The sequence below is a fragment of the Microchirus variegatus genome (assembly GCF_963457635.1).
Source record: "Microchirus variegatus genome assembly, chromosome: 12".
NCBI classification, from domain to species: Eukaryota; Metazoa; Chordata; class Actinopteri; order Pleuronectiformes; family Soleidae; genus Microchirus; species Microchirus variegatus.
The window spans coordinates 26,077,563-26,095,766 of record NC_139813.1 but is presented as its reverse complement, the minus strand read 5'-3'; the positions used below and the strand labels follow the sequence as shown (position 1 = coordinate 26,095,766).

General features: G+C 41.1%; 1 protein-coding gene across 1 annotated transcript; it reads right to left on the bottom strand.

Moving 5' to 3' along the window:
• Window positions 1-4,374: 4,374 nt before the first annotated feature.
• slc30a2 (solute carrier family 30 member 2) lies at window positions 4,375-17,043 on the bottom strand (the record flags this gene model as incomplete). The annotated part of the gene is made up of 8 exons (XM_083898738.1): window positions 4,375-4,520; window positions 4,646-4,780; window positions 6,506-6,611; window positions 6,831-7,062; window positions 7,288-7,441; window positions 9,314-9,460; window positions 11,661-11,872; window positions 16,961-17,043. 8 exons carry the CDS (start codon window positions 17,041-17,043, stop codon window positions 4,375-4,377), a joined length of 1,215 nt encoding a protein of 404 aa, XP_083754864.1.
• Window positions 17,044-18,204: the final 1,161 nt, after the last annotated feature.

Sequence of the window (18,204 nt, the reverse complement as noted above, 5' to 3'; positions counted from 1 at the left end):
TTTAACGGATGATTTCCTTCTTCTCTGATTGGCTTATCGACAGATTTGTGATTGGCAGTTGAACGAGAACGTTGAGTCACAGCAAACAACCATGCAGGCGATGAACGGGTGAATGTTTGTTTACAATGCACCTTGTTTCCTTAAAACAAACAACAACAAACATCAACACGTCACAGTAACATGTGAAACATGACACCTTGCACCTTCTCGCTGAAGCTAAATGGTGTTTGTGGTCCCCAGAGGATGAATCCTGACCCTCTCAATGACTCCAGTTTAATATAGATATGATATACAGTAGCTGTGGATCAGGGTTGCTCTATAATATGTGTATGCTTTGTCCCCAGAGGATGAATCCCTAACAATTTCAATGACTCCATGATGCTTGTATTTGAACCATTTAAAGTAACAGCTCCATTCATGCAAACAAAATCCATAGCTTCTTTTATAAATGAAAGCTAGCATAACTAGCATAACCAAAGGTTAGCCGTAACTTGCTGTATTCATGGTCCCCAGAGGATGAATCCTTATGATCTTAATGACTCCATGGTTGTTGACTTAAATCCAGCTAGTCTTAGTCGGACTAAAATCGAGCTACTCTTAGTCCGACTAAAATCGAGCTAGTCTTCGAGCTAGTCTTAGTTGGACTAAAATCGAGCTAGTCTTAGCCGGACTAAAATCCAGCTAGTCTTAGTCCAACTAAAATCCAGCTAGTCTTAGTCCGGCTAAAATCCAGCTTTACTTAGTCTGGCTAAAATCCAGCTAGTCTTAGCCCAACTAACATCCAGCTCATCTTAGCCCAACTAACATCCAGCTCATCTTAGCCCAACTAAAAACCAGATCATTTTAGTCTGACTAAAATCCAGCTTGTCTTAGTCCAACTAAAATCCAACTAGTCTTAGTCCAACTAAGATCCAGGTAGTCTTAGTCCGGCTAAAATCCAGCTATACTTAGTCCGGCTAAAATCCAGGTAGTCTAAGTCTGACTAACATCCAGCTCATCTTAGCCCAACTAAAAACAAGATCATTTTAATCTGACTAAAATCCAGCTTGTCTTAGTCCAACTAAAATCCAACTAGTCTTAGTCCAACTAAGATCCAGGTAGTCTTAGTCCGGCTAAAATCCAGCTATACTTAGTCCGGCTAAAATCCAGCTAGTCTTTGTCTGACTAAATTCAAGCTAATCTTCAGGTAGATATGGACGAGGTCTTTGTCACCAGAGGATGGATCGTTACCCTAAAACGTCCACAAGTACTAGCATGACCAAAAGTTAGCCGTAACTTGCTGTATTCGTGGTCCCCAGAGGATGAATCCTTATGATCTCCATGATTGTTGTATTATTCCAGTACAGCCAATTAATTCAAATGCATTCCAGAAGACGGTTGTCTATCTAAGCTAAACCAAAATCCAACTCCTCAGAGGTTGAACCACATTGTTGTCCAGTGCCACACTCAGGACAAATTAGCAGTTTTGCTAACAACGTACGTACAGTAGCTAGCGTGTCCTTTTAAAGCGTCCGCAATTCCACAAAAGATGTCACGTATATATCGAAGAGGACGTCTGTGAGATAAGCGGTGAGCGGCCACGATTCAGCTACGATTAAACTTCCTATCAACACCTGCCTTGATTCGCGTAAGTATTGACCTTTTTTTAATGCGATATTTGTAGCATCGTAGACGCTTAAACGTCGCGCAGTAACCAAAACAGCATCATTCTACAGTTTCTGTGACACCTGACTTTGTAATTCATCAACATTTGTTTGGAGGAAGTTATTTGACACTCGAGATGTTTCGTGTCAGAGGGGGAAAGTTAATTTAAAAGGTTTAATAGTAACCGGAAAAAGCCGTTATCTGTTATCGTGACTTGAAATAAAGGCAGAGGCGACTGATGATGGATAGAGAAACAGCAGATGGATGTTTTTTTAACACGCGAGCTACAGCAGCGACGACAGATAGATGAGATGGATGTGGAAGTCACGGCGCGACCGCGGGACTAAATCACTCCTGCCCTCGGACGCGGACGACTGCTCGATGGAAGGAGTAACTCGACGCTTTTTCAGCCTGACACTTCATTTTCCTCCTCCGCACTTGGTGTCAATACCGCGTCCAATAATAGCAAGCGATTTGGCAAAAGTTCAGAGTGAAACTCTGGAAACGGACCCTCAGAATAATTATGTGCAGTTTGTCTAAAGAATCCATCGCATTTCCAGGGATTTTTGCTCAAATCTCAATGTTTATGTTTATTTCAGGCCCTTCTAACGCGGTGATTCCTCATCAACTCAAAGTACAGCAGCGAGTCCGTATTTTACTGATTTATGAAAACAGGTTGATGGACTAATGCCATAAAATGTTTAAATCGTGCATCGGAACATTCTGGGTTTGACTTCCTGGGTTTGGCCTACAACCAATCAGACCCAGGATCTGGACGATGCACGCCGAGCGACGGAACGCGTGTCAACAAACATGCTAGTTTTCTAGGAGCGATGGCTATCTAGTAAATAAGTGACTTTTAGGACAACTTTATCCTGGGGGAGCCCCTTGGAGCAAGTCGCATGACGGGCACCCAAGAGTAGCTACCCTTGGGTGCCCGGGAAAACACTCCATTTGTGATTGGTTCCCCTGTTTTTCGGAGAGTCTGTCATTGACCAAATCACTGGCAGACTCGGCAGAGGCTAAAGTCCAGTGTGAAGATTCCAGACCAGAAGTCTTAGAACCCAGATTGTTGACATTTTGACTTTAGGGCTCTAGTTGAGGCTCTCCAAAAATGGTACAATGTCTCTAAGGCAACAGCCAACAGTAATGTGCAGAACAATGGGCGAGTAAAGTCGAGCAAGAGAGAACAAATGACGACGTGAAGCCTGGGAATGGGAAAATTCCAAGATCTCTGTCTCACCAAAGACAAATGACAAAGACCGACTTTGACCAAGATCCCAAGGACGATCACTTGTCCAGATGCAGAGTTTGCTGCAAATCAATAAAAAGTGGACGCCATCAGGGGCGAAGATGAGCTCTTACAAGTCATCTTAAGTTGTGTCAACACATTCCTTGAATTCGAGGGGATTGGTCCTGGTCAAGTCAACCAAGGTGTGGGAACCCTGTACGATTTATGGCTCGGAGACAGTGGGACGGTCTAAAAGAAGGTAGGTCAAGCTGAGGATGCTGAGATCTTCCAGTGACCAGGATGGACATGTTCTGGACATGGACATATTCGAGGGACGGCTCAGGTTGGATGTTTTGCAGATAAAGTAAAAGAGAGTCAAGGTTGACGTGGTTTGGAAGGATCGCGATCATATCGGACAAAGGATGTTTGGAGGACCACAGAGATGGTTCATGGATGTTGTGAAGGAGGACATGAAGACAGTCGGTGTAACAGAAGAGGACAAGATGGAGGCAGATGATCTAATGAAGGAGGCTAATGAAGCTAAGACGAGCGTGGACCGTGTAGTGAGAACCTGCTAAGATGATCGTTAGCATAGAAACAACAGACGTCAAAGTCATCCATGTTTCCCTGTCGGGTGCTTCATACCAACAGTGTTTGTTTAAACCTTTGTAAAGTGTGCTCAGGACTATTTTACTGGATCAGGATTCATTCCTGTGTCTGGCAGTTTTCCGTAATTGACGTGAAATACTGTAAAATCCGGCAGTGTTTTTCAAACAGCACTTGGACAGACTGCAAAGTTCTTCTGAAATAGTTGCATAAATGTGAAACTTGGCATTCGTATTTCAAAATAAAGGTCCAGTATGTAACAGTACGGAGGGTTCATTGGCGGGAAATACTCATAAGTATGTTTGCATATATTCTTTGGGGGTATTGTAGCCTTAAAATGAGTACATCCTTTTTGGTATGTGAAGACCACCGCAGCTCCCTGATGCTCTTGGGAATGGTAGAGGCGAGTCCTCTGTTTCTTGCTATTTTCACCTGTAGAGGTCACTAAGTTTTCGGAATTTCATAAATATTGCAGTAACAGGATCTTGTGATCGTGGACTGGAGAAGGTTTCGTGGATGCGTTGCATATTTGTTAGCGCAGGAGTACAACTTCATTTAGCCTTTGGGTGGATTTCTCGTACCGTTTAATGTCCTACGATTGAGGACTGAAGCACCTTACGTCTCCTTCTGACGGTGGATTTTTTCTGGGCTGGTTTTTCTTGTTAGCATGTAGCACTAGCATCAATGCGCGACAAGCAAACATGGATGATTTTTGTTTGTCTGATTCCTTGTGTGAGACGTTTAATGGCGAACGCAACACTCGACCGAAAGCTCTCTCTACGTTGTTTCTGTACCGCGTGGACACAGATCTCACCACAGAGAATGAGAATGTGCCCGAGAGCCGTTCCGTGTCCAGTCCAGAATCCAGTCCAGAATCCAGTCCAGTATCCGCGTCAGTCACTGGGGTCCTGGCAGTGGGAGCAGTAGCTCATGTCTTCAGAGTAAAGCTCCACCTGAATGGTGATGCTGTGGAACCCAAACTTGGTGTGGAGCAGGTCGGTGGCCTCATGCAGCACAGACTGAGGATCGGCGCCCTCTTCTGACATGAAACGAGAAAGCAGACAACAACAACAACGCGGTGAGTCTTTAGCGTGTGTGTGTGGGGGGGTTAGCTAACTCGACTTCCGCCGCACCCTGACGTGAAACAGTACTGTGCAGCGTTACCTACGGCCAGGTGAACGGAGACCAGAGCTTGTCCCAGGGTCAGAGCCCAGAGGTGCAGGCTGTGCATGGACTTGACGGCTTTCACGGAGAGCAGAACCTCCTTCACCGAGTTAAACTCGATCCCTCTGGGAGAACCTGAGGAAACAAAAGGCCACAAAATTACGTTGAAACCCCCGTCAATGAGGTCGTGTTGTGTTGGGAGCCGTAAAACTACCTCGCATACTTTCACAAAGGGATCATTCTTGGGTGACAGGAAGTACCCGCTCAATTTTGGCCCCGATCCAAACAAGGATTTGTCTTATCTCTACAGCTTGATTGAATTTAAAGGGCTTAAAGGTATTTGCTTCCCAAACTTTCTATAATGCAACCCACTTTTTTGAAGATTTACTGAAAGGTTTGGGAAAACTCGAACGCAAATTTGTTTGGGCACCCGAAAAGAACCCATCTGTGGGTCCCAATCCAGTCCTCGGGCCATTCCGGCCTAACCTCGCCTAAAATTCCATTTCTGCTGCTCATCATTAGCAAATGTACCGAATGAATGCTGCGGCCGTGAAGTTGCTCATCCTGTCGTTTGTTGTTGTTTTAACAGATGTCTCTTTTTTACGACTTCTGAGAGGGTCATTTTGAGTCAAATCACTCAAGTGCAAAAAAGAATGTTAAAAGTGTCCCAAATCCCTTTAGGACGTCCTCGGGACACGACCATCTGTTATCGTGTTCTTTAGTCTGCATAAACTTAAAACAGTCGACTGAGCTAAAGCTAGCATGACAATGGCAAAAACAACAAAATCTTAGCACTTGGTTTATTTCTAGTACAAGTGTACTGGAATAGACCATCTCCATAAAGGTGCACTAATAACTGGCGAGTCTTGACGTCGAACGTAATGTTTGTAAGATGACGCTAACTTTGTCGGATCTTGGTCGCGCACAAATTTGTGATATCACTTGTTTTTGGGTCATGCTATTATTTAAAGGTGCATTATGTAATAAATCTAAAGCAACTGGCCATAAAATCCTCCTAATATGTCACAGAGACTCAGGAATAATGTTCATATAACAAACTGAACTCACCAACAACAACAGTACAGACAAAATATTTGCATTAAAAAAAATATTTTGCAGACTGCAAATCATGTTTATGTTTTGAAATCATGTTTTGGCGTCATGTGGCGCCACCTACCGCCATCTACCAATCATTGCAGTCAGTAGAGTCTCAGCTGCAGAGCAACCACGGGTTGCCAGTTAAGTCAGAAAACGAAACCTACCTAACGAAGACCTCTGTATTTTGAATTTGAATGTAGTAACCGTTTTGGCCACATTCTTACATATGGCACCTTTAAGCTTCTTTCAAAAACTGTGTATCTACTCAGCGACTGGTTAGCTTATATTAGCTTAGCTTAGCATAACATTTGCAAAGTACGCTGGCTCTGTGAAGATTTGGTTTCATGTGTGGAGAGTGTCTGTTCTTTCAAGACAAGAGTTGCCACGGGGGGGGGGGTTAATTAGCTTAGCTTAGCTTAGCTTAGCTTAGCTTAGCACTTGTTAAAGACTGGATATATGGAGGAAAAGGTGAGTCTGATTCAAAATATGTTGAAATATATCCAAACAGCTCTATAATCACAAGTTTTGGTTTCTACGCTTCAGCTTTTCCAGCTTTCCAGCAGCTTTTATGCTTAGCTACTCCCCTGGCTACTTCATGGTACATTCCAGTTGTCGTCGGAGGTTGGAATTTCCCACTTTTCTTGGTTCACGTTGCTACATGAACACACTACATACTGAATAATTTCTTGGTTTTTCTTGACTTAACGAAACTTCTTAAAAAGAGAAGGAACCGTTGAACCCTGAGCGTGGATTGGTCCGTACCTGCCATGAGTATCCTGAAGACGTCTCTGAGGATGGTGACGGTGGTGCAGAGGACGAAGACGGAGAACAGGAACGTACAGATGGGATCTGCGACTTTGTACTCGGGCTGAAAGAGACGGTAAAAAACAGACATCAGACGTTTTTATTTTCCTCAGTTATGAGGTCGTTAAAACGCTCGGGGGCAAAGAAAGAAAAGGGAACATCTTGCGTGTGAAGCCAGACGTATTTAACCTGGTCATCCGTGATAAAAAAAAAAAAGATTTCAAAACAAAGATCATTCTCTGCCAGAACCCTCACCCTAACAGGAATGTGATCTATATCTGACCCGAAAGTAGATGATGGTCGCCGCCACCATGACGCCGACGCTCTGCAGCAGGTCGCCCACCACGTGGATGAAGGCGGCGCGGATGCTGGTGTTGCCGTGGCTGCCGAGGACCGCGTGGCCGTGGCCGTGGCCGTGGCCGTGGGCGACGGGACTCTGGCCGTCCTCGTCGATGTGCTGGTAGCCGCTGCCGTGAGCGTGGAGCATCGTCGAGTGATGGAGGACGTACGCCATGCTACGGGAGACATTCAAGGTCACTTGAAAATAGACATATATGGTCGTCCTGTCCTCAAAAGGTACGTTATGTATAAGGAAATTTATAATTTTAAGTCGTAAAACAATGGCGATGGTTCACCAGAGACTAAGCTTGTACCTGTTGAAGCGAAAGATTTATGGCCGACACTAATGAAACTCTTTAAAACCCCATTAACGGCCATTACGCCGTCGCACAGGCACTCACACAATGTTCACGATGACGGCGCAGCCGGAGGTGACGAGCATGACGCTTCCTTCGATCTCGTAGTCGTTGCATATGATCCTCTCGACGGCCAGATACACCAGAGCCCCCGTCACGATCCAGATGGATATGACGGAGATGAACGCCCCGAGGATCTCTGCGACAAAGACAAGAAAGACCTTTAAACTCGCCGAGAACAGGTCATTGAACGCATCACGTCTGAAACGAGGGCTGACCACATACTGCAAGAGATCCAAACGTTAACATTTACTCACACAGCTGCGAATTCAACGTCGTTTTCACGTGACGCTCAAAAAGTCAGTTAACGGAAACCTCAATCTGTACCAGGTACCAGAGTTCAAAAGTTTGGCTACTTCCTGTCAAAACAGGCTACTTCCTGTTGACATTTTTGGGGGATTTTAGTTGTTATTCTTATCAAGTAAATACACGGTTGAATGGTTTTCTTCTGCCGTCATAAAAGAATATCGCTAACAGGAAGTAGCCTCACTTAAGCATATACGAAGAACAAAGTAGGATATGGGATAGTGAGTGTTAATATGACAGTCATGCTAACAGTCTGATCCTGCATCCACACACCAAATTTCGTTCAAATCCGATTAATTTTGACAGAGATATTGTACTTTTAGTATCACAGTTTGTCCATTTAAAGAGAATGGATATTTTTGAAATTTTGGGCTACTTCCTGTTGACATTTTTCGGGGATTTTAGTCGTTATTCTTATAAAGTAAATACACATTAAAGATTGGGGTTGAAAAGTTTTATTCTGCCGTCATAAAAGAATAGCGCTAACAGGAAGTAGCCTCACTTTAGCATATACGAAGAACAAAGTAGGATATGGGGTAGTGAGTGTTAATATGACAGTTATGCTAACAGTCTGATTCTGCGTGCAGACACCAAATTTCGTTCAAATCCGATGAATTTTGACAGAGATATTGTACTTTTAGTTTCACAGTTTGCCCATTTAAAGAGAATGGATATTTTTGAAATGTTGGGCTACTTCCTGTTGACATTTTTCGGGGATTTTAGTCGTTATTCTTATAAAGTAAATACACATTAAAGATTGGGGTTAAACGGTTTTCTTCTGCCGTCATAAAAGAATAGCGCTAACAGGAAGTAGCCTCACTTTAGCACATTAGCATATACGAAGAACAAATTAGGAAATCGGGTAGCGACAGTTAATATGACAGTTATGCTAACAGTCTGACCCTGCATGCACACACCAAATTTCGTTCAAATCCGATGAATTTTGACAGAGATATTGTACGTTTATTTTCACAGTTTGCCCATTTAAAGAGAACGGGTATTTTTGGAACTTTGATCATGTTTTGTGTCGTTGTCAGCGAGTCGATTCTTACCGAAATTGAATGGGAACATACTCGGGTGATGGCCTACCCATTACAAAAAAATCAGACAGATTCGTCTAAATATTAAAACAGGAAGTTGCTCACGGAAGGAGAAAATTACAAAATAAAAGGACAGTTTAAATGGAAAAATATGACGTTTTGACATATTTGAAAAAACTTTTGGATAAACGCTGATACTGGCTAATAAGTAGAAGTAGAAAACAATAGAAATGGAAGTTGCTGACTCGGCATTCCCAATCAAATGGCAGAAAATAATATCGTCATCATAAAAAAACGTCCGTTGATCTCGGAGCGTTAAAGGTTCAGTTGACGGTTTATTGGAAAAGTTTCACATTTTGAAACGGTTGACGTCGATAGATAAAAACGCTCATCAATCGATCGCCGAGCTTTTAAAGGCTCAGAAGGCAGAACGGAATATTTTGGCTCGCGTCGATGACTTTCTTTTATTTCCGTAATAACCTTTTTATGGTAAAGTAAATCAAGTGACGGCCTCGGCTCCTCCTCTGTGTTTATTATCGCCGCTGTAATAAAGAAAACCTGGAGCGTTACAGAGCGTGGAGTGGAGTTTTTATGGCTTTTATCTGAGATGTTATGAATCTGTCGTTGTGTAAAAAACGTGGTTTGGTTCGTTCCGTTCTTCTGACCTGATCTGTGCCAACCAAAGGTCATGGTTTTGGTGGGAGGTCTGGACGAGATCCACAGGGAGAACAGGCTCACCATCATGCTGCCGAAATCCGTCAGCAGGTGAGCGGCGTCCGTCATGATGGCCAGACTGTGAGCCAGGTAACCTCCTGCACAAGAGATTAGCCACGTTAGCTTAGCGTGACGACAGTGATACGAAACACACGTTTTATCAATGATTTGTGGTGCATCCATTACCACAAGGTGGCAGCAGCAGCAGCAAGCATCAAATCAGTGGTCTTTACATACAGTACATTTACGAGGTTCCTTGAATGCATCTTGTAGATCGACACTCTTTAGATCCCACAGAAGTGATGAAATTCACCGTATTTTCTTTGGTACCAATATTCAAATAAATTGAGACAATTTCACAGCAAATAATGGGATCAATCAACAAATATTTATTTACAAATTGAAAAGCCAATTTAAAGGTGAATTATGTATTAAATCTAAATCAACTGGCCGTAAAATCCTCCTAATATGTCACAGAGACTCAGGAATAATGTTCATATAACAAACTGAACTCACCAACAACAACAGTACAGACAAAATATTTGCATTAAAAAAAATATTTTGCAGACTGCAAATCATGTTTATGTTTTGAAATCATGTTTTGGCGTCATGTGGCGCCACCTACCGCCGTCTACCAATCGTTGCGGTCAGTAGAGTCTCAGCTGCCGAGCAACCACGGGTTGCCAGTTACGTCGATAACAAAACCTAAAAGAACCACGGTGTTTTGAATTTAAATGTAGTAACCGTTTTTGGCCACATTCTTACTTATGGCGCCTTGAAAACAAAGCAAAGAGTGGCAGATTACAGTTAAAACTAGCAAGCTCGGTTACGAAACTTGAGAAATGCCAAGAAATACAGCGAATTTTTTTGTTCGTCTCGGGCCGGACAATATACCCACCGAATTTCGCCGCAACTAAATTTCGTCCAGCTCCATAGGCACTTAACCTGTGGGGGGCGCTACTGAGCCATTTTGCATTGGTTTTTTCCACAAATCCATTATTTTGTCAAATTTTTCGACAGTTCTGATGTGTGCGGCAATTTTCGTCATTTTTCACGCACATTTTAGTGGGCCAAATTCGTATATAATAATCTAAGCAATTTCAATAGTGTCCTCGCACCCTTGTGCGCGAGGACGTAGCCAAATCATAATCACAATAAGTATCGCAAAATAATTGTGAAAAATAGGAATTAGACATTTTTCCCCGAAAAATATATCCCTTTGCAACAAACATGTCCTCATCCTGACTTGGCAGCAAATATCGCGAGTTACAAAATATAACATTGTCGTTAAAATATGCAGACTTACAGCTAGCTAAACTCACCAGCGTCACTACTTCTACTCTCCATGTGGTGGCGCCTCACCAGAATTTGGCAGCAGTGGTCACGTATCGCATATTTGAATCATCCGTTAGTTTGCGATTTCCAAATATTTCATTTAAAGGTCACATAGAGTGGTCCTGTTGCACATATATGTGAGTTATGGAGGTCTACTTACATATATTAAGTTGTTTTTATGGTCAAAATCCTCCTAGTTGATGTAAACGAGCCGATTGAAATCTGTCCTTTTCGAAGCGCTTGTCAGTCGTGCTATTTTTAGCCATAAATCTCGCCCGAGAAGACAGAGTGTGTTGTGATTGGCCAGCCAGCGTAGAGCCTTCCCACCTGTGTTGTGATTGGCCAGGTATCTGTAAGTGACGTAATCTATCACGTCAGCTCTCAGAAGCGCAGCGCCCCCCTCTGGAGCGGTGGATGCACTGCTCCTCATTATCAAAACATTGTTTTAACAGTGTTTAAAAATAGCTTCGTCACGACTCCCCGCCGCAGTCCCTTTATGACTTTAAACCGGAGTCAGACCCAGAGTCAGAAGACACTGTTGCTCGTGAAACACCTCCACAACGGACGTTATTCTTCTTCTGCGGTTCAATGTACGCAACCGGATGTGCCCGGACTAGTGCCCGGAGCAGGACGATCGGTTGTTCAGGAGAACCGCTGCTTACGTCACGTTTACGGGATTTTCAGTGATCTCCTTGAGCCCCGAGATTACAATAAAACACAACTTTCTCAGCAATGGCTGAACTGTTTGTTTCGAACCGTCAGGGCTTCATAAACAAGGTAATGACGCAGATACACACCAAAAAAAACAGCGATAATAGGAACTTCCGGTCTAGTTCCGCTTTAATAAAGTGAACTTTAGGGAAACTGAATATCGGTGATTATTTTGACCTGTTACCTGAAACTAAATGTTTGACCTTTTGCTCTTTGACCTCTGAGGTGTGTGTTTGTGGGCGTGTCTCTCACCGATGACCTCGCCGATCATGAAGACAAGGCAGACGGCCGAGGCGATGTAGAGCTTCTTCCTGGCGAGCAGCTTGTCCGCGCTGTCCTCGCACGCTAGCGCTCTGGATCCGTGACAGTGGACGCCCACGGGACGCTTCAGCTCGATGGCGCCGGCCACGCCTCCGTTCTTAAAGGGGAAGTCGGGGTACGACTCTTTGGAGTCTGGAAATGAGCTGTTGGTGGGGTGGGAGGGGACACAATAAAATCTAGATTATGATCCGTAATCTGGATCAGATCTGGATGAAATGTAGTCTGCTGGTAGAGCGTCTGATCCTGTGTGCACACACCAAATTTCATTCAAATCCAATGAATTTTGACAGAGATATTATACGTTTATTTATACGTTTGCCCATTTAAAGAGAATGGGGATTTTTGAAACTTCAATCATGTTTTGTGGCATCGTCAGTCGGTCGATTCTTACCAAAATTGAATGGGAACATACTCGAGTGATCGCCTACCTATTACAAAAGAATCAGACCGATTCGGTGAAAAATTAAAACAGGAAGTTGCTAACAGAAGGATAAAATTACAAAATAAAACTCCAAAACTTCATGTTCAATGGAGTGTTTTCATGTTCCTTGAAGATCCGGATTTAACGTGGTCTGGCGGTAGTGTGTCTGATCCTGCGTGCACACACCAAATTTAATTCAAATCCGATGAATTTTGACAGAGATATTATACGTTTATTTTCACAGTTTGCCCATTTAAAGAGAATGGGCATTTTTGAAACTTCGATCATGTTTTGTGGCATCGTCAGTCGGTCGATTCTTACCAAAATTGAATGGGAACATACTCAGGTGACCGCCTACCCATTACAAAAGAATCAGACCGATTCGGCGAAAAATTTAAACAGGAAGTTGCTAACAGAAGGAGAAAATTACAAAATAAAAGTCCCAAACTTCATGGACAATGAAGAAATGAGCTGAGAAAGTCCATCACGGACTCAGTTCATACATTAACTTTACAATCACTTAATTAAATCTCAATGATCTTAAAGAGCATCTTTATCTCTTTATCAGATCGTAAATCCTCCTGCACCAAACCCCATAGTGAAAATCAGCGATTTTAACATCACGACACACAGAGAGTTCTTAATCCATCGCTGCCTCTGTTTTTGTCAAGAATATTATTTTGTGACGTCGAGGTTTAAAAATAACTCTGTTCAGATTCAGCTGCGTGTCACAAACTGACCACACGAGGCAGCACTGGACCAGCAGCCCCTGTGTCCCCCCCCCGCGAGCTAAAATCGCTCATTTTCTCTATGGGGTTTGGTGTGGGAGAGTGAGTGGTTTAAAAACATGGAGCAGTGATCCAGTAAATCAGTGTAATCATTTACTCAAGAGCTACGATTACATCTGCTACCACACATAATAATAATAATAATAATAATCGGGATTATAGGAGTAAAATATGATTTAAATCCACTGCTATTTCTATTGTGTTTTTTACACGTACACACACACGTGTACACACACACAATGACACACAAAAGCCTGTTTCCGCTCCTTCCATGTGAAAGGGAGGAGATGCAATGATGTGGTTAAATGGGGCGGAAAAAAACTAATTTGAGCTCACTAGCGATAACCGCACACACACACACACACACACACACACACACACACACACGTCTGAGTGGACGTCCACAGTGAAAGGAAGCGGTCGAGTGGAAAAGCAGCAGATTCTGTTCAATTACAGCCACAGAGACACAAGAGAGGAAAACACTCCCACAGACGCACAGTTAACACCCACCGACCACTTTATTAGGTACACCTGTGCAGCTGCTTGTTGTGTAAAATACAACACCGTGTGGAATTTCACCTGCTTTTAGCCGTTAGCATCTTACATAAACATGACTGAATTCTGCTAAGATGTCACTGAGACTCCAAATCCGTAATCTGGATCAGATCTGGATGAAACGTAGTCAGCTGATAGAGCGTCTGATCCTGCATCCAGACAACAAATTTCGTTCAAATCCGATGAATTTTGACAGAGATATTGTACGTTTATTTTCACAGTTTGCCCATTTAAAGAGAATGGGAATTTTTGGAACTTTGATCATGTTTTGTAGTGTCGTCAGTGGGTCGATTGTTACCAAAATTGAATGGGAACATACTCAGGTGATGGCCTACCCATTACAAAAAAAATCAGACCGATTCGTCCAAAAAATTAAAACAGGAAGTTTCTAAGAGAAGGAGAAAACTACAAAATAAAAGTCCCAAACTTCATGTTCAATTAAGTGTTTTCATGTTCCTTGAAGATCGGATTTAACGTAGTCAGATGATAGAGTGTCTGATCCTGCATCCACACACCGAATTTTGTTCAAATCCGATGAATTTTGACAGAGATATTATACGTTTATTTTCACAGTTTGCCCATTTAAAGAAAATGGGCATTTTTGAAACTTTGATCATGTTTTGTGGCGTCGTCAGTCGGTCGATTCTCACCAAAATTGAATGGGAACATACTCGGGTGATCGCCTACCCATTACAAAAAAAATCAGACCGATTCGGCGAAAAATTAAAACAGGAAGTTGCTAACGGAAGGAGAAGATTACAAAATAAAAGTCCCAAACTTCATGGACAATCAAGTGTTTTCATGTTCTTGTTTATATCACGTTCACATAATGTGGTGAAAACCTGTTCAGGGATTACGGTTTAGTGGGTGACACTGGGATTAGGACTGAGACTCGTGTGGCAGAAAATGGTGGTAAATGGTGTAAAATGGTGGATTATTGCTCAGCCTCAGGTTGTGAGCGACTCGCAGTCGAGCGTGAAATCACAGGTGCTTTTGTTGCAGCGTCGGCAGAAACGCGAGCGTCGTAGCGAACGTAACGGAGGCGACGAAGAGGAAAAAACCTGAGGCAGGAGGCGAAGCTGTTGATGTTTGACACGAGCACCAGATTATCACGTCTATCTGCAGATTATAACACCTGTCTCTGTCTGTTAATCCCAGAATTGACACACCGTTCACTTCAGTGATGTATGAGAGATGATGGTAGAAATGTGTAAGAATATATAATCTGATGTTAATTTCAAAACACTCATTTTAATCTGAGTTTAATCTGCGGTTTTTTCTAAGAATGATGACTTCTGATTTCCTCCCCATGTTAGATTATACTCAAAAACTCACTTTAATCTCATTGACATCAGATTTTTTTGAAAGAATTAAGATTTCCTTGAACTCTGAGATTGAAGTCAGAGTTTTGACTTTAATCCCAAAAATCTTACTTTAATCTCAAATTTATATATATATGATGAAAGAAGAATGATGTGACTTCTGACTTCCTCCAACTCTGAGATTAAAGATAGATCCCAAATTTCTCACTTTAATCTCAGAATTTAAATCACAGAATTCAGATTAAATTGAGAAATTTGAGATTCGAGAAGTCAGATTTTTTGTCAGAATTCTGAGATGAATCACAAATTATTTTTGAGGAAAAACTCAGCGAATGCTGGGATTAACATCGGAATTGTTTTTTAACTTTAATCTCAAAGATTATTCAGTAATCTCTGACTTTAATTTCAGAGTTAAAGGAAGTCAAAAGTCTCAATTCCTCAAGAAGATTTACGTTAAAATAAAAGTGAAAAATTCTCGTAGACATTTTGTGATAAAAGTCAGAGTTTTTCACTTTAATCTGATTTCAGTGACATTAAGTGTTAAATCGCTCCTTTAAATTTAATCAATAATAGATTTAATTTTCACATGAGTTCATGTGTTTGTCAAAGGTCAAAGGTCAGAGGTCACAGCGCTGACCTGAGGGAGACGAGCTTTAAAGTCTCCAAATGTCCTCAGTCCTCCTTTAGGTCCTCACAAAGAGACAAAGACAAGAACACACCCTGATCCATGAAGTGGTTTGGTCCTCACAGAGACGTATGTACAAGAACACACACACACACACACACATGTTTCCGGTCCTTTGACGCATTTTTTCTTCTTCGTCTTGGGGAAAAAAAAGCGTTAAAAAAGCGTTAAAACAGCTGATACTGACGCGTCATCAGTGACGTCACAGGCGAACACTTCTCTCATCAGATTAGGATTTTACGCATAATTCAAATATATATATATATATATGTGTGTGTGTGTGTGTGTGTGTCATTTCAGCAGAATATTATTATGATTTAAATTGTTTCAATGCAGCGATGTTGTTTTTTTGTTTTTTCACATTAAAAATCCACCTTTTTATTTTTTAAACAATTTTGCATTTAATCATTTATATGACGTCATATTCATATGTTTTCAATAATGCGCGGGAAATAGACGTGAGTGTTATTAAGAGATAAAGACCTAAAACTCCAGAAAAGAATCACAAATAAATGCCGTTAAATTTAAACAAATAAAACATTTTTTTAAGGATTTAAACGCACAAGTCACTAAATGAACGAGATTAAAATCGGTAAATTCATCATAATCCGTGGACATTAGCTGTTTATTTGCGATTTCAGGCCCAAAATGTATTTGTCTGAATCCTTTTTATTCTATTATTATTATTATTGTATTTTTATGCCTATTATTTTGTTATAAATGTGTAATATAACATTTACACATTTACTGTGTTTATTTCAGAATAAAACGACAGAAGCTTTGACATTTACAGGTTTATATTTACATCAATATATTATTATTATTATTATTATTATTCTTTATCAGATTATTTTAACAAAACATGTTTTTATTTTCTTTCATAAGTCAGCGTCAAAATGCATTTTATATTTAACAGATTATTATTTAATACATTTAAAATAAACAATAAGGATTTGTTTATTTATTTATTTATTTATTATTTTGTTTTTTTTACAAATGATTGTCGGTAATTTCCCGGATTATTTTCCCATCTTGTGCCGCACAGACTGATGATGATGATGATGATGATGATGATGATGATAATGAAGACAATGAAAGTGTCCTCGGGGACATCAGTCACGAGGACATGTCCTCAGACAAACCGAGCATGGAAATGAATTTGTTCACTGACATAAAACATGTTTAACCTGCAGCAGCGACACACACACACACACACACACACACACACACACACACACACACACACACACACACACACACACACACACACACACACACACACATAAGCTCAACAAAGCAGTTGCAAAACACACATTTTAAAAAGTTTCTGTCTATAATTTCTCATGTTTTAATCCCATAAATTGACATTTTTTTACCTCCTGTTTTTACCGGATTATTCGTGCATCCCTGAGCGCGTGCACACACACACACACACACACATGTGTGTGTGTTTTCCTCACCTTTGCAGTTTCAGTGAATACATCTTCGCGTTCTTCTCGTGGATCAGCTGCGATTTCTCCGAGTTTGCCGCGTTATTATCCATTTATGTCCAAGTGTGAGGCGGGAAAATCAGCAGAAATTAAGAGATTTATTCTTCTTTATTATAATAATAATAATTATTGTTATTATTGTTGTTGTTGTTGTTCTCCTGTGGCAGATGTTGCTGCAGGACTTTAATCCCTGATCTTCTTCTGTTGACTTCTCAGGGGAAAGTGAGCGGAGTCTTCATCTTCATCTCTGCCTCGCGCTCTCTCTCACTCTCTCTCTCTCTCGCTCTGTGCACGTGCGTGTGTGTGCGCGTGTGTGTGTGTGTGTGCGCGTGCAGCAGCAGCAGCCTCACTGATTTTCAGCAGAACAAACGAGAAAATTCCTTCATTGCGGTTTAAAGAAGAAGAAGAAGAAGATGATGATGATGATGATGAAGGCGCGCACACACACACACACATACACACACACACGCACACACACACACACACACACACACCTGATCGTCTGCTGAGAGGGAGGGAACAAAAAATACATCAATTTTATTTCTGCTTTTCACGTCTCACATGGATTTAAATCATCTTCACACCAAAAATAACCATAAATAATAACAATAAATCAACGGCACATATATATATGTTTAAATCATGTTTGTATATAGTAGTAATATCACTTTATCTGCTTTATTGTCAAAAAAAAGGGCGTTTATCAGTGACTTTTATCACGGATTAATACAGGATGGAAATAATAAATATATGATTTATATGTCGTTGTACGAAATAAATAAGTGTTTAAATAATAATCCAACACAACTGTGTGGTGATTTATATAATAATAACGAAATACACTCAAATAAATGCGGTCTTTATATGTATATTTATGTCTTAAAGAAGATAACACACACACACACACACATATACACCAATGTTGAATTGCGTCAAATTAGGCTTTAAAATAGACATAAATTCACTTTATCTCAATAAACTGTTCAATTATGATTCAAATTCGCTGTTTAAACACGAAGTCTGGTCATGTTAATACACCTAAATTCACGTGTTGCTTATTCGGACTATATTCATTAAAAAATATATAATTATAGATTAAAAATACCATATTTTGTTGTGTTTTTACGTGAGATTAAACCGTTTAATGTTGTAACATCTGAAACACGTTTACCATTGATGAATGCGGCGGCAATGGTACGTTCAGGTACCGTGGG